At 42.1% G+C, this 25,300-nt stretch overlaps 1 protein-coding gene across 10 annotated transcripts in view; it reads right to left on the bottom strand.

Annotated features, from left to right (window-relative positions):
* Positions 1–4,071: 4,071 nt before the first annotated feature.
* Positions 4,072–25,300, bottom strand: part of FGFR2 (fibroblast growth factor receptor 2) — a 76,773-nt gene continuing 55,544 nt past the window's right edge. For all 10 annotated transcript variants that reach the window (XM_057381164.1, XM_057381162.1, XM_057381158.1 and 7 more), the window contains 9 exons: positions 20,746–20,897; positions 18,049–18,170; positions 17,331–17,441; positions 16,415–16,605; positions 13,296–13,418; positions 11,920–11,990; positions 10,074–10,211; positions 9,185–9,290; positions 4,072–5,646 (listed from right to left, as the gene is read on the bottom strand). In XM_057381164.1, coding sequence (XP_057237147.1) covers positions 5,482–5,646; positions 9,185–9,290; positions 10,074–10,211; positions 11,920–11,990; positions 13,296–13,418; positions 16,415–16,605; positions 17,331–17,441; positions 18,049–18,170; positions 20,746–20,897 — 1,179 coding nt within the window. In that variant the 3' untranslated portion in view covers positions 4,072–5,481. The remainder of the gene's footprint in view (positions 5,647–9,184; positions 9,291–10,073; positions 10,212–11,919; positions 11,991–13,295; positions 13,419–16,414; positions 16,606–17,330; positions 17,442–18,048; positions 18,171–20,745; positions 20,898–25,300) is intronic.

Raw genomic sequence — 25,300 nt, 5'->3', positions numbered from 1 at the left:
CCATTTGTTATAACAGCTGTCAGGGAGCAAGTCTTGGAAGTTTTAAAGGAGAGAGAAAATATGAAATTGAAAATTTGAGAGGCAAATTTTTATTACTTACAATTCCCAGCGGAAACCTGAACATTTTTTTTTCTCAAATCTGTGACCTGAAAAATGCAAATACTTTTTTTTAAAAAAAAGCCTTATTGGAAAGTAAATTAAGTGCATTCAAGGAAATTGGTAAGAAGATGATTTTCATGAAAGAAAATGCTTCAGCATCGTCACTGCAGGCCAGAATTTCCCCAGGAGCTCTCGTGGTGGTGCCAAACTGTTCTCAAGTGCTTTTGACACTCAGGATTTGGCACATGACCCTTGAAACTCTAGGATCACGTGAGAAGATGGAACTGCAATTTCTCCAGCAGTGTCACACCAGCTCTGGATGCAGCTGCTCTTTGGGACACCCAAAGCATCGTTCCCGTGGCAGATCCCTCAGTGAATTGAGAGCAGCAGGGTTCAGCTGGCAATTTGTGCCAACAAACTTCGAGGATAGAAAGCCCTGCATGATGCTGAGTAGCCCTAAAARAAAATTACAGCTGTGCCAGGGAAAYRTGTCTAGACAAAATATTGCACCTTGGCTACCTTCCCCCAGATGTCTCTAAAACAGTCCTTGGGAGCAATAATTTTTTTTTTCTTTCTCCCATAAATTGTATTTTCTGTTGGTTCCAGTGGAATGGGCCATAGATTTCCCCAGGCAGCAGTGACACCAGGGCTCCTGGTTGCTGGCTTGTTTCTCCACCCTCTCACACAATCCAAATGATGCCACAGCAGAGGAGATGAGCTGCTCAGAGAAATATTAGTCCTGCCTGGAAATCCTCTGAGGTTTGGGAAAAGCTTTCCCAGTAATTCACTATTTCAGGGGAGGCAGCCTGGGCAAGGGAAATGGGGCTAGGCTCCTCACCAACCATCCCAAAAGATCCTGGTCCCTGACCTCTGGCTTTGGGAGGTAAATTCTGGTGCATCAGGAAAAAGCCTGCCAAAATGTTGGGAGGAGGTCTGAGCAATCCAAACATCTTCAATCCTTCAAAGTGTATCCTTCAAGGAAACCTCATCTTCAGCCTGAACTGGAAATAAAACATTTGAAAAGTGCAATTCTTTGTGGTACCTGGATGTCACTCTGAGTCAGCCCAACCCTTCTGTTCTGATAAAATCAAAATACTCCATTCTCTTTTTGACTCTGTGTGCCATTGCCTACTATTAAATAGCTGCAACACAAAATTTCCTCCTCATTTACTTCTGACAACTCTGATAGGGCCGTGCCATCCTGAAAAAGTCAAAATACTCCACCTTCTGCAGGGCACTCAGCTTTTTGCTGACCAAACACTGCTTTTCCCACTGCACAGGAACCCAATCACAGAATTTTGGCCAGGTCTGATAATCACACACGAGCCAGGACCCGACTTTCAACATCCTTAACAGAGGGGGATCTCTCTCTTGTTAAATGCACCACTAAATTGAATTTACTGAGCAATACATCCCACTGACAGCCTCCACGAGTGCCAGCACAGCTTTCCAGGACTCGGCTGCGCATCTGGGTTACCTTTGGCCAACAACGCGGATTTGCAAAATCTCAGAGAAGTTTCAGCTGGGAAGGGACCCTGGAGATGATCTTGGCCAATCTTGTGTTGAAAGCAAGGCCTTAAATGAGGTTATCCACGCCCCTGACAAGCCAAATTCTGGAATATCTACGGCCAGGAAGGCTCCAGTGCTGCTAGAAGTTCATCCCGGTGTCCAAGCTGTCCCAAAGCGAAGAAATTGCTTCTAAAATTCAGACAAATACCCTGAAGCAGCTGGTGCCTCTTGTCTTCTGTGCTCTGTGTCCATCCTCTCCCTCCTTTGGGAGCATTACAGAAAACCTGGTAACCAGGTAAATCTGGAAAAAGGGGATAAAAAAAGAAGACTTTCCACAGAACCTATTGCATTTAAGCTGCTGGTAACATTCAGGGCTGGTGGCAGCAGAAGCTCGTGAGTGCAGATATTTTCACAGCCCTTCCAAGCACAGATTTGTTGCAGGTAGCTTATGCTTCATCCTAACAAATTTATTACGTTTACTGCGGGAAAATCAATGAATTTTTTTTCTAATTATTAGATCAAATTATGCAACTACGGAACTTCCTGATTACAGAATGGATAGATGACCTTTCAACAGCAGGTGTTGGTTGGCTTTTTTCCCCCCTTTCTGTGCYTTTTTTTTTTTTTCTTCTATKAATAGCAWCTGTTTACTTCYCTTTCTTCCCACTCAAATGTTTGGCTGCTTAAAAATGTAAATAAAACTAAAACATATTAAAGTTCCAAGGAAGCTTTGGTGAAGGGCTTATCTTCTGACAATTTTTTAGTTTTCCTAGACACTGATTTGAGCAGCAAACAAAATTTCCTGGAATAGAGAAAATCTCTAAAAATCTTTGGGYATCTGCATGGCAAGAATGTTTCCAYCACAGACTCAGAGGACAGGAGTAAATACAATAACCAGATCACTGATTTTCTGGTTTTCCCCCAAAAATTGAGGCCTCTGTGACCTCAGGGTTTCCACAGAAGGAAATCAGTGAGGAGGCAATGGAGGAGAAAGTCTTCATATAGCAGGAAAGAATAAAAACTTAATCCGGGGATTACAGTAAAAAATTAGAAAAGTGGCATAACAGATTTCAGAAAACATTTGTGGACCTATGGAACACCCCCAAGGTGCAAATTGAATTCTTTGAGAGCTAAAAAATGAAGAGAGGAAAAGCAAATAAACCATTTGAAACAAAATCAGGGTAACAAATAATTTACACTAAKTAACAGCACTTCCCACATTTCCCCATGTTTACCTGCAATTATTTTTAAAAGGTATCAAAGCAGTAGAGATGCATTTAAATCCATTTTAATACAAGCAGAGCAAGGWTCCAGATCTTCTGAGAGMCTTTAAAAGAATCTCAAAACCAGAYATGTGTYATTACAAACACTGTGGTTTGTGTCACAGTAGCCACCACTGCTGCTAACAGTAAAAAAGGTTGTGGGGAGAGGGAATTTTGGTTTCCAGTGAAGTCAGTGGGAGTTTTCCAATCAGATAATTCCTAATTGAAAACCACCGGTTTTTAACAGGAACATTTTAAAGGAAGTTTTTTAAAAGTTGGCATGGGATTTCTATTGGGAGTAGAAAGAGGGAAAAAAGGAACCAAGGAGCAGTTTGGTGTCTGGAGCATTTCTCCAGCACGTGGTGGAGATCCCATCCAACATCCCTCTCCAGGCCAACCTGCAGCAATGTGACCACAGAGTTCCCATTTCTGTCTCAAGCACAGAGTATTTTGGTGTGTCTTCCTTCCGTTTCCAAGTTAAAAAAATCCAATAAAAAACTTTTATACTCTCTCTGTGACGTCCCTTTCCATCTGTTATGTTGGGKTTTTTTTAATCTCCCATGCAAATGRTCCTCCAGCCACTCCAGAATTACTCAGAAACCTCACTAATTAAAGGATGCAGCCTAAATAAAAAGAGAACATACTTTAGCTCTACATTATGAACACTTCAAGCCATTTCCACCAAAGATTGTCCATGTTTACTCAACTCAAGCTATTCATGAGCAGATATTTTACAAGAGAGAGGCAAAAGCATTATCCCTGAAAGGATTGCTTTGTAATATAGGATCTATGATAAGGTCTAAAGGAAGCTTTTCTGGATGTGTGCCATCACTTGATGTACAGGAAACCATTTTGTATGACACAAAGGATTAGGAAAAATAAGCTGCATGACATTTATTTTGTAATTTTAACATTAATATCTGTAGAAACATTTTATTGTCAGTACAAAAGTTAACAGATTTTAATACTTATTTTACCCAATTAAAAAAAAAAACCAAAAACATTTAAAAAAAAACAAAAACACACCACCACATAAAACAGTGTAATTTGCATTCATATTCCATGGCCGCTTCAATGTGTGTTCTGGAAGTAAAAATACAAGATTCTGTAAAAAAAAAAAAAAAAAAAAAAAAAGATCGGAAGAGAACACGTCTGAACTCCAGAAACGCTCATATCAAAAAAAAAAACATCTTTTTAAAAAAAAAAAAAAAATACAAACAACAGTGATATTCTAGCAGAGGCCAGTGCTATACCTACTGTTATGGAATGGTTCAGAAGGAAATACTGGAGTCAGCATGAATTAATCCCCTAAAAAGATGCTGATATTCCTATGGCAAGCTGTCATTATAAACAACTTCTCTCTTTTTAACTTAAGTTACAATAGAGGGATAGTCTTAAAGGCAAAAATCTCCAGGCCAAAAGGTCTGGAACCTATTATCCAACTGAGGCAAGAGAATTGCAGATAATTCAATGCATGTGCAGCTCAGGGTAGAAGCTCAGCTCCTTTTAGAGCAGCATGTTCTGCTGTGGTTATAGACAAACTCATGTCTTTCCTTACTTTAAGAACCTTCTTTAAAATGTTCTTTTAATTTTTTTTTTGTTTTGGAATGGAATGACTCTGCTTTTTGGCCATGGGAAATCTTGCTAAAGGGGTTAAATTGTTAAAGTGACAGGTATGGAGAATAAAAGACTTTCTTGTTAAAGGATTTGGTTTTGGTAAGAATAATCATCCRACACTGCAGTTTTTAAAACACAAATAAATCAAAAGTTTAATTCCCCCAAATTAGTTATATACTGTAAATATTTCTTCTCTTAAAGATCTGAAAACTAGTAAAGTCTGAGCAATATATCTACTAGTCCTCTGTGCTGCCTGCATAGAAATGCCATTTAAATTACAAAAACACAACAACCCTATAAACGATTAACTGTTTTGTACATTACCAATTAGTTAATAAATTAATGATATACCATTTTCCCTGAAAGCAAAGTATTTTCCACCTCTGGATGGTGAAAATTAAGAAATTCTGTGTAAGAACAGCATTTAGCAAATAGCTGTTAAAAAAGAGACTAATTTGCTAGGTGGATTGGGACATCCATTTTTTAAATCAATACAAAAAATAATTCATTGTAAATATATATAATATATATTTATACATATTTTTGAATATATTTACATACATCCAGCACCTATATACTGCATTTGTGCTCTGTAAGTGTGTGCCAACATATATTTTCTCCAAATATTACAAAATACACAAGAAAGGCAGAACCCAGAGTTTGCCTCAAGTCCAAYTGGTCCATTGTACAAACAAAGTCTGTTGCAGCTCACAGGAAGCCAGAAAACTGATAGCAATGGGTAGCTAGACACAGCTCATAAACATTCTTCTTTCTTGGGAACATTTAAAAGTTGCAAGTGAAGAGAATCTGTAAGTTCCGACCGCTTTCCTCCAAGATGGGCTTTTTTTTTTTCCCCCACCGTTTCTTCTTTTTACTTTTCCACATCTCCTATGTACAAGCAGAAACATTAAGGTCCTGGAGAAAAGCTTTTGCTTTGCATACTGTAGGTAGCTTGATGCTCTTGCCTCTCTGTTCCCCCATTTGGGTTTTTTTTTCATGTTTTCACGCTGCCGTTCATGTGCTGGTACTTGGGGAGACAAGGTTCRTAAGGCATCGGATCAGGAGAGAATACGGAGTCGTCCCCCGAGGAACACGAGCTCCTGGTGTCGGGGTAACTGGGGGAATACTGCTCCAGAGGTCCACTGAGGTCCAGATACTCCTGTGGAGGAATAAAATCCATTTTTAGACAATGAGCAGAGCTGACAGTAACACGTCACCGCCGCTCGGATTTTGGGAAGGAACGGCTCGGGAGTGACGCGCACTTCTGAAAACCAACTGCATTCAAAAGTGCCTCGTTGCCTAAATACCTCATAAAACAAGGAGCTCGGATAGAGAAAGAAAAACCAAGCCAATCACACGGTATTTTCTGAAGTCCAACATCACCAGCATTAGCTGTGTCAGTGGGRATAAACATGGCAACCACATCAAAAGAGGACTTTTCACTCGCAATGATAAAAATGAAACTTCATCCTAAATGGAACCATTTTTCTTTAGCACATGGTAGTGATTTGGAGAGGGAGCGACGCTTCCAACTTTGTATTCCTTTGGTCACTTTGAATATCTGTTTTATATTCTGTGATATTAAATTTGTGTTTCAACATGCAGTGGCATACGTGCAAAAAAGATCTGAAAGRAAAACAAAATCAAATTCACACGATTCGGGTTTTTTACACCACATATTTGTGTGCTGTGCGTCCCAGAGTAGCCACGACCAAAGCAGTCATTAAAAAAGGAAATATCATCTGCTGAATCCAAGTTTTGGGTTAAAGCTCTTTTGCTAGAAACAACAGTTTTGGCAAGAGAATAAAGTTCTTTTTCCCCTTSAAATGTTCCTTCTCTTTCAACTTCTAAAGGCAGCTGCATTCATTTAAACGCAATCTCTTCATTTGCTAAACCACAAGTTATGATCGTACTGACGAGACAAGTCTTCCACCTCAGTCAGTATTTTATGCTGCTGTGCTTAGGTTTGGGGTAATTTAGTTCTTTTGGCTAACATTTCTTTTTCAAGTCAGAGATTCCATCATTACCATCTTCTAGTTAAAAAAATGGTCACCATTTTAAAAGGAGGGTGTGGAATGCAAGTTTTGAAATGCTGGAAAACACAATAGCGAGCAAAAGAAGGGAGTTTGGAGCTATTGATTACTGATTACATGGACGCCCAGAGTTTTGAAAAATCCACAGGGGCAATCCTGATACATATTTATRGATTAGCAAATCAGTCCTGCACGAGCAGAAACAATCAGACATTTTCTAAACAGATAGAAGAGGAAAGGATCCCAGTATGTGAAGAAACAGGGTTTTCCCAGGGGCTACCAGACRTGGCTCATTGCATTAAATATAACTCAGAGATGAATTCAGTACTGAAGATAGGATTCTTATCYTCTCACTAACTTATTCCAGGCTAGTGGCCAGAGTCACATAAAGGGGTGTAAGAACCAAGGTTGGTTCCTGGTGTTGATGAAACAACACATCTGCTCGTGTGGCTCACAGAAATATGGGAATGAGAGTCTTTTGGGGGGGAAAAAAACAAGAAAATCCATTAAAAATGCAACAAGTGATGGTTCAATATGGAGAAGAGCAAGACATTACTATTTAAGCAGAAATCTTGACTTGCACAAATGCAGAAAGGATCATTGGCTGCCCCAGCAAACTGAGCTGTGGGGTAAACCAGGCTGACCCAGTGCCCAGTGTGATTCTGGGGGGAAAGGGAATGGGCCAGGGGGAAAGGACAATCAGAGACACTGTCACACTGAAGCCTGAAGGACCTGCACTTCAGGAAAACCACCCATATTACACAAAATCAGGGATCTCAAAAGCTGTGGAGGAGAACAGGACACGCTGGAGTTCTCAGGAGACACCGAGATGACTACGAGCGTTCGGGAACGCGAAACGCGCTGCGAAGACAAGCGGGATAATTTGCTTTCTGTGTCCAGGGTAAATAGGACAAAAGCAATATCTGAYGTTGAAAGATCAGAGATTAGGAAAACAAAGCAACAGGCTGTCAGGGGGCGATGCCGAAATGCAGCAGTGGAGATCTGTAAGGACAAGTTACATAAACATCTGTCAGGAATGACAAACGTATAGCGGGCCCTGCCACAGGCCCGTCACATGCACTGGACGCGTTCCTAACCATTTTCCAGCCGTTTTTCCTATGATTCCAGTCTAAAGTAATTTACATAACCCTAAAGGCCTTTTCAGGTTAACTTTGAGATCATTCCAGGTCTGTGAGCAGTACAGGATGGGGAAGGCACGACGCTTCAACACACGCACGAAAGAGAAAGCGATATCCCTTCCCAGGCTCGAATGGCAGCCCAGAACCTCCCTCTTGAATCTGCAAACACACATCCAGCCCAAGCCACCCCACGCTCTGCAGTGGCAGCCAGCCCACCTCTGACTGCTCTTGTGAAATCTTATATAAATCAGGCAGGGAAAGATGCAGGCAGATAAGGTGAAAATGGGAACAGGACACGGAGCCACATCCRTGACTCCATAGGGAAAGGATATTCCTGCCCCACCTCTGAGCCAGCCCAGGAGATGCCACTTTTTGGAGTAAGCCTTAAAAACGGAACCCAGATAAATTTATAGCTGCCACTGAAGCCAAAGAATCTTTTTCAACCAGACCTACTAACCAAACAATAATCATAAAAAATGCCATCTCTTTACTCAGGTTCTCCTGTATACAGGCTTTCCTAAATCTGCTGCACAATCCATTTTTAATTTCTCTGACAATTCAACAAAATTAGAACACAATGTTGGGGAGCCACACATTTATGAGCTCATAAAGTGAGTCAAATACCATTTTCTCCTACAAAGAAACAATGACAAATACAAAAATCTTGTTCTGAAATGGTCAAATCAAGTYGTTGCAACTTTCCTGTGTAACTGCTTTGTTATTTTTTTTTTTTGCTCCTGTTAAACATTCCATTTTTCAGAAGCAATAGGAGTTTGCAGAATGTTTCTGGGACACCAAGTGCCTTCTCTCATGAGGAATTTCCACCAAAAGAATCAACTTGTGACTTTCCTCAAAGGTGCATGTGGTTTAGCGATAAGAGGACTGATTCCTGTGTGAATACCCCTAATCAGCGTGTTCCTGGCTAAAACTAATAATATCTCAGACCTCTTCAAATAAAGCCTTTCTGCACTCACACAGCCCAACCTGACGCAGTGCTAGGCAGGACCTTTGGATAATTGGATGGCTGTTTGCACATCCCCCGTGGGCCCTCGCTCCCTCTGCAGAGAGCTATTTCACCGAACCTAATTCACTCTCACACAGCATCTGAAATCTGCCATTGACGATTTCTCCTCTTCTGACCTACATTATCGTGGCTGGGAATGAAACTGAGCTGGCAAATGAGAACCACCATGAGCTCCAGGACCCTCTTTCACGTGCAAGAACACAAACAACGTGCCACACGCAGCCCCTGGACGATGCTGTGCTGAAAATACCCAGAGATGCAGCGAGAAATAAACAAAAACTCCTCAAAGATGTGTTTCTTTTTGAGTTACATAATTCAAGGCATAATGGCAGGAGACTGAGGATTTCATAGGATGCAGTTCAGTTGCGTGTAACCTCAGAGGACAATGACAAACAGAACGAGAAGGGAACTCGAGCAGGATTTCATAATTGCAAAAATTCCATCCGTCTCCTGAACCGTTTGTCCCGACCAGCAGCTTCTGGGGAGGAACAATTTACCTACCTCATTAGTTGTGAGAGTGAGGATCCGATCCAAGTCCTCCACCAGCTGTTTGAAAGTGGGTCTGTGAGAAGGCACGGCATGCCAGCAATCTCTCATCATCATATAGCTGCAAGAAAAACGCAAATTGCTCGGTTTAATTAAAATCACGCGTCCTCCTCACAAAGCTCCTCGAGCACAGGCAGCACTGCCCTCCTCAAGAGAGCAGAGAGCACACAAACTCTGCTCAAGGACCACTAAACCCCAAACCTGGGCAACTCCCTGCCCTCTGAGGGGATTTCTACTCCTGCCTCTCCCTTGCTGAAATAAATCACCTTTTGTGGGCTCAATTCTGTGCCCTTCTCAGCAATTTCAAGGTATTAATTTACACATGTCAATATTTTTTGCATGTTGAGGATTGTGGCCTTTGAAGAAATTAAAATGGGGAAAAAATCAAATTAATTAGGGTCTATACTGAAATATCAGAGTTCACACTCCCCCCATCTCCAGGAGATAATGCTCTGCTAACACACAAGTTCCCAGATGTATTTTGATGTGTACAGAAGCAGCCTCATGTACCTTACGTTTGATTAGTGGTATGTGCACCATTTATGAATTGCCACATTAATAACATTGAAACCAAACAAATAGGGGTGTAAAAACACTGACAGAGCCTGGCTTGTGGTGATTTCTTCTTTCTGCAATAGGATCACAGCAGGGAGTGCAAAGCAGCTTCCTCTGCCAAACGTTTCCTGAAATCTTTCCCATACCTTTTCTCTACATATCTACACCCTCACAAATAGCCACAATTTTAGTCCAGCGCTTCTGAAAGGGTTTGATTCTCCATCAAAACCCTGAATTCAGTACTGAATTCAGAATTTCCAGCCCTGGCACAGCCAAGCAGGCTTCTTACAGTTCGTTGGTGCAGTTGGCAGGTTTATCCATCCGGTGCCCTTCTTTAAGCAGCTTAAAAAGTTCCTCCACGGGGATTCCTGGGTAGGGTGACCCTCCTAAGGTGAAGATCTCCCACATGAGCACACCAAATGACCAACTGCAAATCAAACAGAAAACTTGCATTAGCAGGCCTGCCTGGCTGCTGAAAACAGAGAATTCCAATCTTAAATGGTTAAACCAGCTTGTGTCCAGGTCTGTCTGCCTGGACAGGACAGGGATGTGGGATGGACAGCACACAGAATGGGGACTGAGCCCAGAATGTTCCCAAACCCTCTCTGGCTTTGTCTGGCATGCTCTGAGCACCCRGGGGCTACTGCCCAGCACTGCATCTTCACATTTTAATGACTTACAGAGCCCTCACAGCTCAGCTGGGGTGCAATTATGTGGCAGGATATTTTGGAAAAAGCAAGACTGCTCAAAACAAAAATATTTTGCATCACCCTGCCTTTTTTTTTTTTTTTTCCTTTTGTTGCTCACTTCTGCTAGGAAATGAAGGGGGATGATTTTAAGGCTGTTTTCCTGCCTCATCCTGTCTGGCTGGCAGCTCTGCCAGGTGAGCACCAGCACAGAGCCTGCAGCAGCTCCCCAGCTCCTCTGCAGCTCCCCCAGCCCTGCAACAAGGGATTTCAGTAAACTGTTTGCACACACAATAATATTATCTTTAGCCATCTTCAAAGCCACCATGGGGCCAAGAGCCTCCAAGTCCCAGCATTGAAATCCTCGTGCTCCCTGGCTGTGAGGAGCTCAGAYTGACTCTCAGCCCTGAGCCAGCCAAGTGGTTTACTTCACATTCACTTAAATATTTTGCCAAGATGTTATTTTAAAACACAAGTTTGATCCACCCTTAACCTGTGTGTATCGTTTCCTTTGTAAATGATGKAAAGATTGCAGGAAACGCCTCAGTAAATGGTTTTCTCAAGGAGAGAACAGCTTGGAAAGTGCACCCAGGTTAAAAAAAAAGAGGAGATTCTTTTTATTTTCTCCATCCTGCCCTTTTCCTTTTTAACCCTGCACTGACATGCATAACCTCTTGCACCTCTGCTGGGAAGCATCCAGCCCTTTACAGTTAACAGCTTCTCTTGGAGAAAGAAAAAACAGCCTGTTCATCTGCATTCCACAAGAAATACACTCTACTTACAGCACAGTGCACACAGGACTGTAATAGGAAGCAGAATAAACCCTGAGCATTGCATCAGCCAGAGGCTCTGTACACACATTAAAAGATTTTTGAAGTGTCAGAGTCCAATGATTTCCTATTGCAAGTGAAGTACTGCTGGGAAGCAACAATTCTTCTGAAAAATCAGAGAAAACTTTTCCAGCATGCCCAGCCTATGTTTTATTACACCGAATCTCAGCACAGATTTTTATAAGAAGTTTTCAGGAATTTTTTTCCTCTCTTTTTCTTCTTTCTTTTCTCTCCTTTTTTTTTAAAAATCTGAAGGAAGTCCAGAGTATGTCAAAAGGCAAGCAAATTAGATAGACTCTTTGTAGCTGCACATCCGTAAATAAGTTCAAGGGGGGAAACTTCCGCAGTGACAGAAGGAGTTCAGCATTTTCCACCTTTCATGTGCTTTGAAGCTGGGCAGATTAGTAACAGAGCACTGGTTAGCAGTCTACCATAAAATCCTCACTTTCTAAGGGCGAGCCCTGTTCCATCTATTAATAGGTGAAACAGAATGAAAAACTCTTAAAGGTAAAGCACAACAGCAAAACATGTTTGAAATACCCCAAACTTTAACAAACACAAAGCAAAACAAACCCCTCTCCTGCCCACCYCCAAAACCCCATTGAAATCAGCCACTTACACATCACTTTGATGTGTGTAAACTCTGTCAAACAGAGCTTCTGGAGCCATCCACTTTACTGGAAGCCGTCCCTGTGAGTTTGGAGGGGAAAGGAAGAGAAATTAAAATGGCAGCAGTTTACAGGAYGATTTCAGCATCATTTTTTTTTTCTTTTAAACATTGGTCAATACTCAGACAGCAGTCTGCTAATGGAAGCCACCTCATAATCTACCTTTAACGTTTTCAGTGAGAAAATAGTAAAATGGGCTGAAGTAGGGAGACAAGATAAGTTTAAAATCATTGACAGCTCCCAAAAGTTTCCCAGACTGCTTTAAAGGAGAATGATAGAATAAGCAGATCAAAACCRAAAGTATCATTGTGCTATGGCCCTTTAAAAACAAAAAAACCTCACAATTAATAAACTTCCAAAAAACAGGCTTGCCTGCAAAAATATATTCATCACTAAATGCAAGAATTTTGTTTTCCTGTCCCTTTTGCAGTGACCCAAAGCTCACAGTCAGAGCTGCCAGTGGCTTTGCACACAGAGCCCAGGAACTGCACTGAGTCTGATATGAGGAAGGTTCAATTCCCTCCAGTGCTGCTGTGCATGGTGCTTCTGGCTTTTGGAAGGAGGCAGAYATCACCATTAAAATGCCACAAATCRCTTGGTGATTTTCATAAATAAGCCACTTAACATGATTGTTAATGATAAGTCATATTTATACATATAAAATCTGTAGAACTCAAAGAGTTCTGCAGAGTTCCCACCAAAACCCAAGTGCAGCTGAGCAGGATCTTGAGATTTCCTGGTAAGGTGTAAGGGGTTCAAACCAGACATCAATGCTGTATCCAAAATGTTTTGTCTTCTTGGTTTGGTACAGGTTAAGCAGCAAAATTGACAGTGTGGGGAGTACAAATGAATTTTCTCAGTCTCTAGCCCCACTTTGAGATCACCAGCAGAACATGTCCCTAACAAGATGAGAACAGGCACAGGCAGAAGGCTGAACGTGACATCACCACACAAACAGGAWTTTTGTTGTGGTTATTGCTGGCATTGTTTGTACAGTGTTTTTCAAGATCCTGGGCTGGAAGCTAAACCAGCTGGAATCAACAGGAATATTTTCACTTATTTCAAGTGGCCGAGTCAGGGACACAATAAAAAAAAAAGTTCTTGCATTTAAGCATTTCTAATCCTACAATATGCAGCCTCTTTGCTTATCTGTTTAACTGTCACCATAAGAGGGGACAGARATGTTTATGTCCTTGATCCCTGCTTTTAGTCTGGGATGAAAAGTGAGGCTGCTGTACAAGAAACCCATTAAGTTTACAACCACAGCTCTGAAATAAATCACTGAAAGAAACACTTGTTGCCAGAGATCAGAAAACCATCCACTTACATTAGTAGTCTTTTTATAATAATCTATATTGTTGATGTCTCTGGCTAAACCAAAGTCTGCTATTTTCATGACRTTGTTTTCGGTTACCAAAACATTTCTTGCAGCCAAGTCTCGATGGATGCACTGKAAAAAAAAAARGRARRAAAAAAAAAAGAGCCCACTGAAATAAACTGCTGCAGAAGTGGAAGTGCTTCAACACCATAACTAAACCTCCTTTATAGATTTWAACCTAAAGGACAAGCCACAAAGGGAAAGCCACACATTTACTACAAAGCTGTGAATAAACATTTTCATTGTGTTGCTTCTCCTGAATTATATTGTCTCATTAAAATTAAAACCTGACAGCCAGTCTGGATCAGTGCAACCATTTTTAATGTTAAAGATATTAATAAAATTGTCTATTAGATGTCTAGGGTGTACAATCACTTCAACCATGAGACTATAAAAATGTAATTATGAAAAGGAAAAGAAAAAAGTCCAAAACAACCAGGGTTTGGCCATTTGTTTTAAGAAAGCTTTGATACTGAAACCACACATATCTCCTGAGAGATGTTTCCTTCATGTCAGCATTCTCCTGACACTGATGGGACTATGTGGCTGCTCTGGATATTCTTCTGTGCTCAAAAAGCCTTATCACCCTTGACATAAGGTGGCAATGGAGGTATGGTAAGAAATACTGTATTTGGAATCCCATCAGGAWATTTTATGTATTTTCAAGTTAGATTTTTTTTCTCCTCCTCAGTTTTGGATTACTCTCGATGTTGTATGTTTTATTATTTCAGAGCATGCACAGACACACTACAAAAAAAACCACCAACAGCCAGTTTCCTCCTTGCACTGCAACTTGCCCCAGCAACCTGCTGAAATCTCATCCCACAGGGGCAAAATGAACCTGGAAAGTTTCTGCTCCTCACTGGKGAATGCCAGGAAAAGCCTGCTCCTRCTTCAGTGCACAGGAGCAGACACCAGGCTGTGATTTCAGCATCCCATCAGGGCTCTAACTCAGCATCAGCAACACTGTGGGGACAGAAACGACACAGGCCAAGCTTCCTGCTTTTAAAAACTGCCCATCCAACTCTGGAACTTGGGATTCTGCTTCTAAGCACAGCTGCTTGTAAGGCATAATAWTAATTTATTATTATAAAACTTCTGGTAAGGCAAACAAACATCACCTTTACCATTATTTTCCTTTACTTAAGTCTAAGTGAGCCACTCACTGGATTGAGATAACAAGAACACTGCCCTTCCCATGGCTCAGGAAGGGAATGGATGGGAGCACCATGGGAAGAGCAGCTCTCACTGCCCCAGCTCAGTTAAAGGATCCCCTAAGGGGTGAAGCACAAACAGAAGTGTGGGATACATGGAGCAGCAGAATGCACAGCTCCACTCTGCTCTCCCTCTGCCTCACATTCTGTCCAGCTCAGCACAGCTCCAATCCAAGTTTTAGCAAACGAAAAAGGCTGCAGTGGCTCCTGGGAGTGTCCCACAGCAGCACTTGGGAGCTCCTCAGGAGCACACTCGCTCTCAAGATTGCCAATCAGAAAATTAATGTTTTCCTTTCATATCAGCTCTGTTTTCCTGGGACGTGGCTCCCAGCCAGGCAAGCATTTCATTCATCTCAGAGAGATCCTGAGGTGTGGCACCTAATCAATACCCCTGCTTTYCTCCATCACAAGAGCTGTGCCACACACATCACCCTGCCAACCCTGCTGCGCTAAGATTTACTGCTCCAAAAAAAAAAAAGAATAAAGGCAAAATTAAACCTGGATTCCCTCTCTCCTCCACCAGGGTAGAAAAAACAATAACAAAATCATGACTCCACGCAACAGGAATGGAGGGTTACACGCAGCCCTGGTCTTTGGTTGAAAACAGCTCCATACTTGGGAGTGGACAGAGTGGAAATCGGTACAAATCCCACTAACCCACTCCACACCCTACAGGAAATATTTATCATTGGTATCTGCTGCTCTGGTCCAGCCTTTGGGTCCAAACACCACCCAGGGCATCCAGGACTCCTCGTCCACTAAACCACAGTGTGTTTACAGAGTTAGGGCTATTTAAGGTTTTATAACTATAATTTAATCAGAATGCTGGTTAAAAAGAATTGTTTGAAGGCAGGTTTTAGAAGTCAGTGTCTTGGGACATGACAGGATAAATAAATTCTTTTAACAAGCTCACTCTCCTGAAAACACMAGTTTTAAGTAAAATGCATAATATAGGTGACTGATACACTCCATTTCTTTTTGCCTCTTCTGCCCACTATTTTTGCCATGGTGTTTTCTCAGCTCTGCCTGCTCTTATTCTGTAAATCCTTTCAGCCACTGAATTCATTTGTTTTCCATCACTATGTGAAAGGATTTGGTTGGTTTGACTGGAAACAGAAGGCAAACGGAGCTTGCTGCCTCATGGGTGGAGAAATGTGAAKTGTGTAATCAAGTGACCACCTGTGCTTATGGGCTCAAACTGCACWGTATTTACTTTAAATGACCCACTCTGGGCCTCCTTTTGGCAATWTTGCTAAACAAAGATGAAAAAGCTGAAATGCATGAATTTTCCCAGCGATCTGCAGGAGCGTGGACCATGCAACCTGTTTGACACAGCTCCTTCTCCTGGGAAATTCTTGAACATAAACAAGACAATCTAGAATAAATCTCACAGGGATTTTCTGACCTYGGCCTGGAGTGCTTTGTTCCTTTCCTCCTTTTGCACAYCACAAGATATTTAATTACTGAATATCCATCCTGGTTAGAGCTGTAGGAATTACTGTGTCAGATCAGACCACGATCACATYAGTGAGCAGAAGTTTAGASAAAGTGAGGAARTASARAAGGAATAAACATATTCTTGGGAAAAATACCGTCCTTGCTCTTGGTGATCAGGAATTGCCTTAYGCCTTACAACGTAGAAAGGTAAAACCTCTCCAGAAGGACTTTTAGAAACTCTGGGTTTATACYTTGGGAGYTTCCTGTTGCCCACATGAATATTTWATCAGATTTTGAATCCTGCTGAGCATCTGATGCAAATTATGGCCTCRGGRAMCAATGCAACARATTAATTTTGAGTGCAGYGAAGACAAAAATCAAACCGGGACAGTGCAGTATTTGCCAAGTTCCACCTACTTTTTGGGATGCCAGGTACTCCATGCCTCGTGCCAGCTGGTAGGTGCAGGACACCAGGTCCTTGAAGGTCATCTGCTCCTCGGGCACCCTGTTGATGTCGAAGGAGTACTCCATGCCCGGCGGGCGGCGGGCGCGCAAATACTCGCGCAGGTTCCCCTTGGAGGCGTACTCCACGATCACATAGAGAGGACCTGGGGGTGAACACAGGCAGGGTCAGCTCCCAGGGTAAAAGGGTTTGGATGGAAGAAAAGCTGTCTAAAAAATTAACTGAATCGGTAAAATGGGAAAGCAGTAAGCACCGCTTGAAAAAAAAAAAATAAATAAAAAGGTTTGGATATGGGGAAGTGACTGCCCAAAGCTCCACAGCAGGAGAGTGGCACAGCTACAATGAGTGGCTTAAAGTACCTAAAGCCTGCCCCAATTCCTTTCAGACCACGCCATGTACTAAAAAACAAACATTTTCAATCAAAAACCACTGTATCTCAAAACTAAGGGAAAGTGCTTCCTAAATTTTTTTTTTAAATTTCCAGAGTTTTACAGCACTCTGCATCACTTTATGCGACATAATTAGCTTTTCCAGGAGGAAAAGTGCTCGTTTCCAACTCGTGGGGTGCAAGTTCTCTGAAAGCAGGGCTGACAATTCAGAACAGCAGACRTGGTAAAGGCCCTGCAAAAGGTCATTTGTTCCTTACAGCAAGGGATTAGAGAGCTCTCATATGATACAGGGCCCTTTCTCATATTGAGGCTGCAACTATAATGAGAAACAGAAGTTAAAATATTGCTGTTAAGCTAGAGAAATACCTAAAAATCCTATCACGGCATGACTGCTTCCTTAAAACCTCTTGAAAAATTATGATTAATGAGACTTTCACGGACCTGTTGGAAAGCCCTGGTTTACTTTCTTTTCTCTACTCACCATCCTGGGTACAGGCTCCAAGAAGATTGATGATGTTTTTATGCTTCCCAATCATCTTCATCATCTCCATCTCTGACACCAGGTCAGACAGATCTTTTTCTGTGGCATCATCTGCAGAAAACACAGGTTCAGTTTGTATTTTTTTATTGTGCCACCCTGAGCTCCAGTAAGGTTTAAGTTGTATGACTCAAAATGCAGAATATGGGATTTTTCAGTTTGCACAGCTCATAATTTATTATGTCTTAACAAAAAACATTTTCAGCCTCCTTGTGGACTGAAACTCCACATAACACCGAACTCCTCAGTGTTACATGTGAAGAGGCAGTACAGCAATATCAGACATAAAAAGCTGTCCTTACCTATCAAACCTCCAATAGCTTTCCTGCAAACTAACCTTACAATAAAAGCAAAATAAACAGGCACCAAGCACCTGGACTGAACAGGTTCAGATCTACACAAGGATAGCCTCTGACAYGAAATAAACCAAAAGCAGAGAGACCCACACGATGCTCATACATCTCCTGGCTCCAAATATGCTGAAGATAAACAGGCTGTCCAGGGTGCAGATTTACACCCCAGCCTGCTGAAGGCTCAGGTCAGCTATGTGCTCTCTGACCCCMMCACAAYRACAACAGAGCTCAGACRSCAMAAAAGAAATTTCTGYRGATCAGAACTGTCATATTGCCCCTKCTGATCCCCAAYCAMMCAATTTTCCTACCTTTCAACATCTTCACTGCCACGGTCACTGCTTCCTTGGGCCTGTCCTTGTCAATGCCCACKGCTTCAGCCATGACCACCTGGCCAAAGCAGCCTTCACCCAGGGGTTTGCCCAGAGTCAGCCTGGAGGTGCAAACAGCACATTAACACACAGCATCTGCTGCAGGGATGCAGYCAGGGAAAGCCCAGGGATAAACAGAAAAAAAAAAAACCCTTCCAACACCTGCTGTGGCACCAGGGGCTCATCACACGGAGCCAATAAAGCCCCGGTGTGTGATGGTTTCCCCAAGCCAGAGCGTGTTTTCTCAAAGATGGTGGAGAGAGAATCTCAGAAAGGCACGTCAGGCACTGAACCCAGCTTTTGAGCTCCCTCAAGGCTTTGGGGACACACAGTGTGGAGGRACAGAGCTCTCCAGGAGCATCAGACCTTGGCTGGAATTTGGGAGCCAGCTTCTCCTGTCACTCTAACGTGGCTGCTCATCTTCATTTGGACACAATGCAAGGAGAGGAAAGGAAAATTCAGCCACACAGAGTCCAGCACAGTTGCTGGATTGCAGCATCTCTGCAGCCACAAGAGCCTTGGCTGAGGGGACCAGAAGGTGCCTCCTGTCCCCAGCATCTGGGCTGTGCTCAGAGAGGGGAAGCAGATATTGGGGCCAAAAAACTCAGCTGTAATCAGAGAGGGAAAGCAGATATTGGGGCCAAAAAACTCAGCTGTAATCACAGCACCAACACCAAACCCTCCTAAAGGGAGCAGCCACTCAGTGGGCTCTGCAGAATGCATCCTGTGGAGCATCTTCCTGGCTGCAAAACCTGCTCAGGTTAACAGAGAGACACAGAGATGTCCATCTCAGCTCTGTGAGGAGAGAGATGAAATTAAAATGAARCTTCAAAGCCTCTGGGCAAAATCTTTTTGGTTCCCAAAGTCTGGCTTAGGGGCTCCTTTAATTGTAGAGAATACCACATAACATCCAGCAGCAGGAGGTGACAGGAATCAGGAAAGGTGATGCTGATAATGTTATCCCATATAGGGGGCATTTTCAGGTAAGCATTTTCATTAATGAACTCTTAAGGACCTGACTTTCCATGGTCAGCAGGAGGATTTCACAGATATCAGAGATGCAGGGACTCATTTGTGAAAGCATCAACATCCATCTTCCACCATGAAGGACAGGGAGAGGCTGTCACACCATCAGCAGAAGTGTTAGACTGGGAAAAAGTGATCTGAAACCCCCCTCATCTGCTAGGACAGAGGACAGCAAGAGGGCAGCCAGCTCCCCCTGCCACATGTGRGCTCTGACTTGGTGAGAACTCCTCGAGCTGTTTGGGATTGGTTTCTAAAGCAAATGCTAGTTTAAAAAGGTGCAAAGACTGAAGGGCAGCATATGCTAGGCTGAGGTCATCCTGCGCTTTCTCCAGAGCTCAAACTGAATTTAGGGTCTTGGCAGAGAACAAACATTTGCATTGGAAACTGGTTAATTTATGTGCTATTGCCCTGCTAGGACCAAAGGAACAAACCCCTCATTGTGTGCCTGCTGCCCCCCAGCCCCATAAACTGCCTCTAAAAAGCCTCCTTTCATTGCAGATCTGCTCCACCTACATTTGTGCYGAACACTGGGTTTAAATGTTTAGCAACTCTAAAATTTTCCGCATTTGGTGAATCCCCCCAGGGCAGAGGCTGACAGGAGCACACACACACAGGCCCCCACTGTTGACCAGAATGCTGCAGGTGGCAATTACAGCCTTTCACTCYGGTTTTCAGCTAAATCAATAAAATAATTTCCAGAACAGTTGTCACAAGGTTCAAAATCACACTTCTACTCAAAAGTTAGAACCCTGAACTTCCAAAGAGAAATGTCCATGATAAAACCTGTTATTTTCTCAAAGACACCTGAAGACTTCTCAAAGTTATCATTAACTCCAATAAATAATCATGGTTCTATCTGTGTTACCTTCCCTCCCTTTTTCATGTCTTTTTTATATTCAGAAATATGGCTACAGTTTTAATTAGATTATTCAAAAGCTCATTCATGTTTGCCAACAGACTTTGAAGAGAATATTATGCAGCCACATGAATTTGAATATATCCAAATTCAGCATGCTCTGCTTGAAACTTAATATTTCCAAGCCATAGAAGTTGCACATACATGCACACAACATGCAAAATGTTCCCTTAAATTAAAAATAATCATATCCATTAATACATGTTAATAYAAAATCAACACCAAGTCCTAACCAGGGAACAGGCAAAAAGAAAAAAAACTGTCTAATAGCATAATCTAGACTTTTTTCTGTATTCTACATGACATGGGATTACCTGCTTTTTAAATATTAACCAATTAAGTAGAACACTAAGAAACATGGTTTAATGTTCAGAGGTATYGCTTGGGGAAATCTCAACTGCCCTTCAATGCTTGTATGTGAATACTTTTCCCAGTCTAGATCATACCCAATTTTCCTAAATCTTCTCTTAACAGAGGAGCTACATTTGAGTAGAATATCTGAAAACCTGCAAGAAATCTGAAAATATAATCAGAACAACAGGGAGAAAAATTTAGTTCCTATTTAACCAAGGTAACTGAGATTTTTCTTTAAACCAGAGAAACCCTGGGAGAAATTGGGAAAGATGCAGCCTCCTCCTAACTGTGTCAGGTTATCCAGACATGCAGGAGCGGGGTCAGAGGAAGCAGGCACGTACTTATCCCTTGGGAATTCCCATTTGGGGTCCTCTGGCAGCTCATACTCTGACACTCCTGCCAGCATGGGGGCATCAGCAGTGGAGGAGAGGCGGGTGGTGATCCTCACCAGGGGCGTGTTGGAGTTCATGGACGAGCTCGAGTCGGCCGACACCTGCAGTTGCAATGCAAGATGCAACAAGGAGAAAGAAGATGGAGATGTAATCTTGGCCCAAAAATCTGGAAACCAGCAGTACCTGAGAGCAAGCCAGCTCAGAACTGTGGTATGAGGAAGTGGTTGAAACTCCAATCGAGATTCTGGTGCTCTGCTCTCACATTTAGCCCCCCTGAAATACTGACTCTAAGTCTGGCCCACAGCTCAAAAACMACCTAAGTTTTAAATGCACTCCCTCAAAAGGTATTTTTATTTATCACATTCAGATTTTTTTTTTAATCAACTGTCAGTATTTACATCGCTACCCTCAGACATCAAGTGGGTATCTTACACCAGGGGCAGAGGTGATCAGTACATTCTCTTCTTCCACTCCCAGGTCTCTTCCCAAACCAGCACACAGCCAGGAGGGCTCCATCTCTTCTCCCAAAGAAAAGGCAATAGCACAAGGGRMAAWGGCCTCCAGGGGAGGTYTGGATTGGATATCAGGAACAGCTCCTTCAGKGGATGGACTGCCAGGCATTGGGACATGGTTTAGTGGTGGCMTTGGCAGGATTTCCATTTGGACTCTATGATCTCACAGGTCTTTTCCAACCTATATGATTCTATCATTCTCTATTTTCCAAGCACCCAATATTGAAAGCATCAAAAAGCTATCACACTCCTTTAGTTTTCAATTAACTACATTCTTTGCTAAAGACTCTACAGGAAATGTGGGGAAGAGCTCCTAAAAATAACTCAGTTTYGAAACGCTGGAGTGTGATTTCTCATCAGCCCCAATCTTTTCCTCAAGAGTATCAAAGATACTCATTGATAAATGTTTTGGAAAAAGGAAACAGCTGTTCCATCCATGTAAAAAAACTTTTTTGGGTGTCAATCTTCTGAAAGGCTCTTCCCTCAAGCCTGATATCTGCTGACCTCAGAGTTTCAAGTGACTTCTGACACAAAATTTAAATGCTTGTATTGCCAGTCTTCCCCTCCACAGTGTGAATCCTCCCCTCTCTTCAGACAAAGCCCAAATCCAATGGCCAAGCTGGGCTGAAGGATGCTCCACAGAAYCATCCTCACACCAGGAGGAGCAGGAGGCTCCTCTTGGACCCAGCTGGAGCACCAGAGTACCTACATCCTCATCACCTGGATGAGGATCAACTTTCACACCAGGTTTGCTTATGTAAAATGTCACCAGGCTGCAGATCTTAAAACTCGATTAGAAAAGGCATCTTTGCAATACCAGCGATCAACAGTGGAAAGAKGTTTCATGGGGAAAGGATTGCTATAAAAAAATTCATCTTTGTAACCAGATCTGCAGCTGACAGACCTTTCCTGGTATCAGAAACAGCTCCTGCATGCAAGATGTGGTGTCCATGGAATGAGAGAGTAAAGCTGCACAAACACAAGGCCACCATTCAAAAAAGAAAGGTGGGCAGCTTCCCCCTCATTCATCCCACCATCACAATGTTARTATTTACTTTCAGCAAATGTAAGTACCTGGCACGTTCCTCTAGGAAAATAAATCCAGTGGCCACTTGGGATACAGAGGAGTACTATGAGTACAGTAGAGAACAGTGGAGCTGTAAATAAATCAGTGAATGAGCACAGAATTCAGTCCTGAGTGAGGGATGCTGCCACGCCCAGCCTGCAGAGGGGAGCTCACTGCTGGACCCCAGCGCAGGAGAACCAGGGCTCAAATCTGATCTGATGATTTTTTTTTCTCATTTTCATTATTTCATTACAGTTTGAAAGCAATTCTTCATGAAATGAATCAGCTCAAAGGAATGTGCAAATTTCCAATAGAGCAGCTCCTCTGCCCCAAGCCCTATTTTCCTGAATCCCATTTTTCTGTTATTTCTGGCTTCCATTTTTTCATCTCTCACCACAAACCTATCCATACTCTATGACCACTTCCCCCGTATTTCCAAAATCCACTTAYTATTCTCCAGTCATTCCACCAAGARCTTTATTTCAAGTCTTGATTCTTACATTCTTTATTAATTAACATTGCTTTTACTTTCATGCCTGTCTTTACCATTAAAGCCACTGTTTCCAAGGGATATCACAGAAGTGAAGCTACAAAATTTATCTAATGTATCAGAAAAGGTCCAAAATGCTCTGGGATCTCTCTTTTTTTTTTTTTTTCTCATGAATACAATTATTGTATTGGATACTGCTTGGATTGCTTCCAGAGTTCCATCTTTTCACTATTTTTCACACTCACCTTAGCATGGTTAAAGCCCATAAATGTAAACTTGCAATAAACTGAAATACTCTGCTGATGCATTTTAAACACAGAGGTTAAATAGCAATAATGTATAGAAAAAAAATCAGATTAAAGGCTCTGCCAGTTTCCCTTTTAACACCACTGCACATGTTTGCTTCACAGAAGAACAGTGTGATGGGCCAGAGCTGCTGGAGGTAACCAAAGTGCATTAACGTGGATAGGAATGATGAGAAATCCAGAGGAGAACTACTCCGTGTCTGGGAGAAGACAAATGGACTGTACTCCCAGGGAATATTCTCCTGATGGATTAACTGGAGCAGTACAAGGAGTTACAGGAGCTCAAGGGCTATAAAAACCTGCTCCAGAAAAGATGAAGCCAACCCAGCCTGGCCTGTGGCTGGGGGAGATTTTCTGTTTGAAAATGGCCTTTCCCCTTTCCTGCAATAATAAAGAATTAACCTTTGATCTCCTCCCTCAAGCACCTTTTTTTCACTGCCTTAGAGCTCAGTATGAAAAAGTGAGGAAAATCCTACCTATTCCAAGGTCAGCAGACACAGCTTTAATCTACATTTGAGCACACAAAATGCCTTTTTCCAGCAGCCACTGCTCTGCTCTCCATCCCTCACCTGGTGCAGGTGAATGTGACACCTCAGGGATCACTCAGGGTGGGGACACCCGTTTTAAGTGATGACACTGCTCTAGGGAGGTGTTTTGAGTGCTTAATTAAGGAAAGAAAGGCAAAAGTCAGCTTGAAGGGAGCAGAGCACTGAAAGGGCCATTATGGCACGTGTTAACCTCAACAGGAAGRCAGAGCTCTGCCAGAAAACATTCCCTGTGTGCTTTCTTTGTGCTTTCAGAGGGGAGAACAGACCAGGTCAGACCTCCAGCTCCATATCTGCTCTGGAGAGGGGGGAAAAAAAGCCCTCTGTACCCATCACCCCACGATTCCACCCCCATTTAAACTCCATCTCCTCCCTCTGGCCAAGGCACTGGGTTTAATCAGCCCTCAGTTAATGCCTTACAAGCATTTCTAAGCAGCAGAGCATTTAAAACAAACAAATCTTYGCTGGAATCTTGAAATGCCATGTGGCAAACTCAGCTGCTAGAGCAGTGTGTAATTGTCTGTAATTGATTATGAAGGGTGTTTTCCTGCACTGATAATTCATCCCATGTCCTGGAGCCCAGATCTGTCAGTTCTGGCACTCATGCCGGGACATTTTAGCAGTGATTTCCTAWAACTGTCAGCCTTTCTGAAGGCTCTGCTGTAAAAAGTTAATTTGAAGTCAATATGCATATATGGATGTTATAATTAATTTATAATTATAATATATAGTATTATAATTGGTAAATAATGCTGTCAGCTGCTGGTAGGAACAGCCCTTCAGAGTGACCAGACCCAGGAAAATGTAAAGTTAAATTCACCACACAAAACTGAGTAATCCTAATGCTAATACTGACATTTAAAACATTTGCACCACCCCTCCATGAAAAGCACTCATTTGGAAACACTCACAAAATAAGTACTAATAGACAATCCAGTAAGACTAATAGACACATCCAATAAGTACTAATAGACAAGATGGTGGTTTCCATATAGAGAAATCCAAGGATAAAAGAATAATAAAATAAATAGTTAGGGTARATTCCATTCAACAATATCCTAGTGACAGCTGTGTGTTAATCTTTGTATTTCRCAGTCTATTCCTCTTAAAAAATGATCATTTTACTGTTTAATATTATATGAAATACTACATTACTTTCCTTTTTCCTGATCACTTTTCTTTTTTTCACATTCCAGCTGCCATCATCATTTTGAATTATTGAACTACCACTTTGAACTATTCTGCTGGGTGAGCTCAAGCCTTACTTTAAACCAGTCTTTGTTCATCACAAATACACTCATGATTTGTATTTATGAAGGAGCAGAGTCAACAACAGCAATAGAACATGAATTAACTGGAATGTATTTTAAATACTAAGCATAAATAGGGAGCAGTGATTGTTTTAAGACACAGACACACCCAAGTTGAGGGGGTCCAAGTTTACAGATTAACTGTGACAGCCCTGATGAAACACTCGAGTGATGACAAACACTTGTGCTTGACTTTGAGCAAGTCACAAGAGATGGCACTGCCTTTTTATCTGTTTCAATATATTTATTTGTTAAAATAAAGCTTCTACAAAAATA

Source organism: Malurus melanocephalus, unplaced genomic scaffold, assembly GCF_030028575.1.
Source record: "Malurus melanocephalus ecotype Western Australia unplaced genomic scaffold, MMel_1.1 scaffold_494, whole genome shotgun sequence".
Taxonomy (NCBI): Eukaryota; Metazoa; Chordata; class Aves; order Passeriformes; family Maluridae; genus Malurus; species Malurus melanocephalus.
This window is presented reverse-complemented; position numbering and strand designations above follow the sequence as displayed.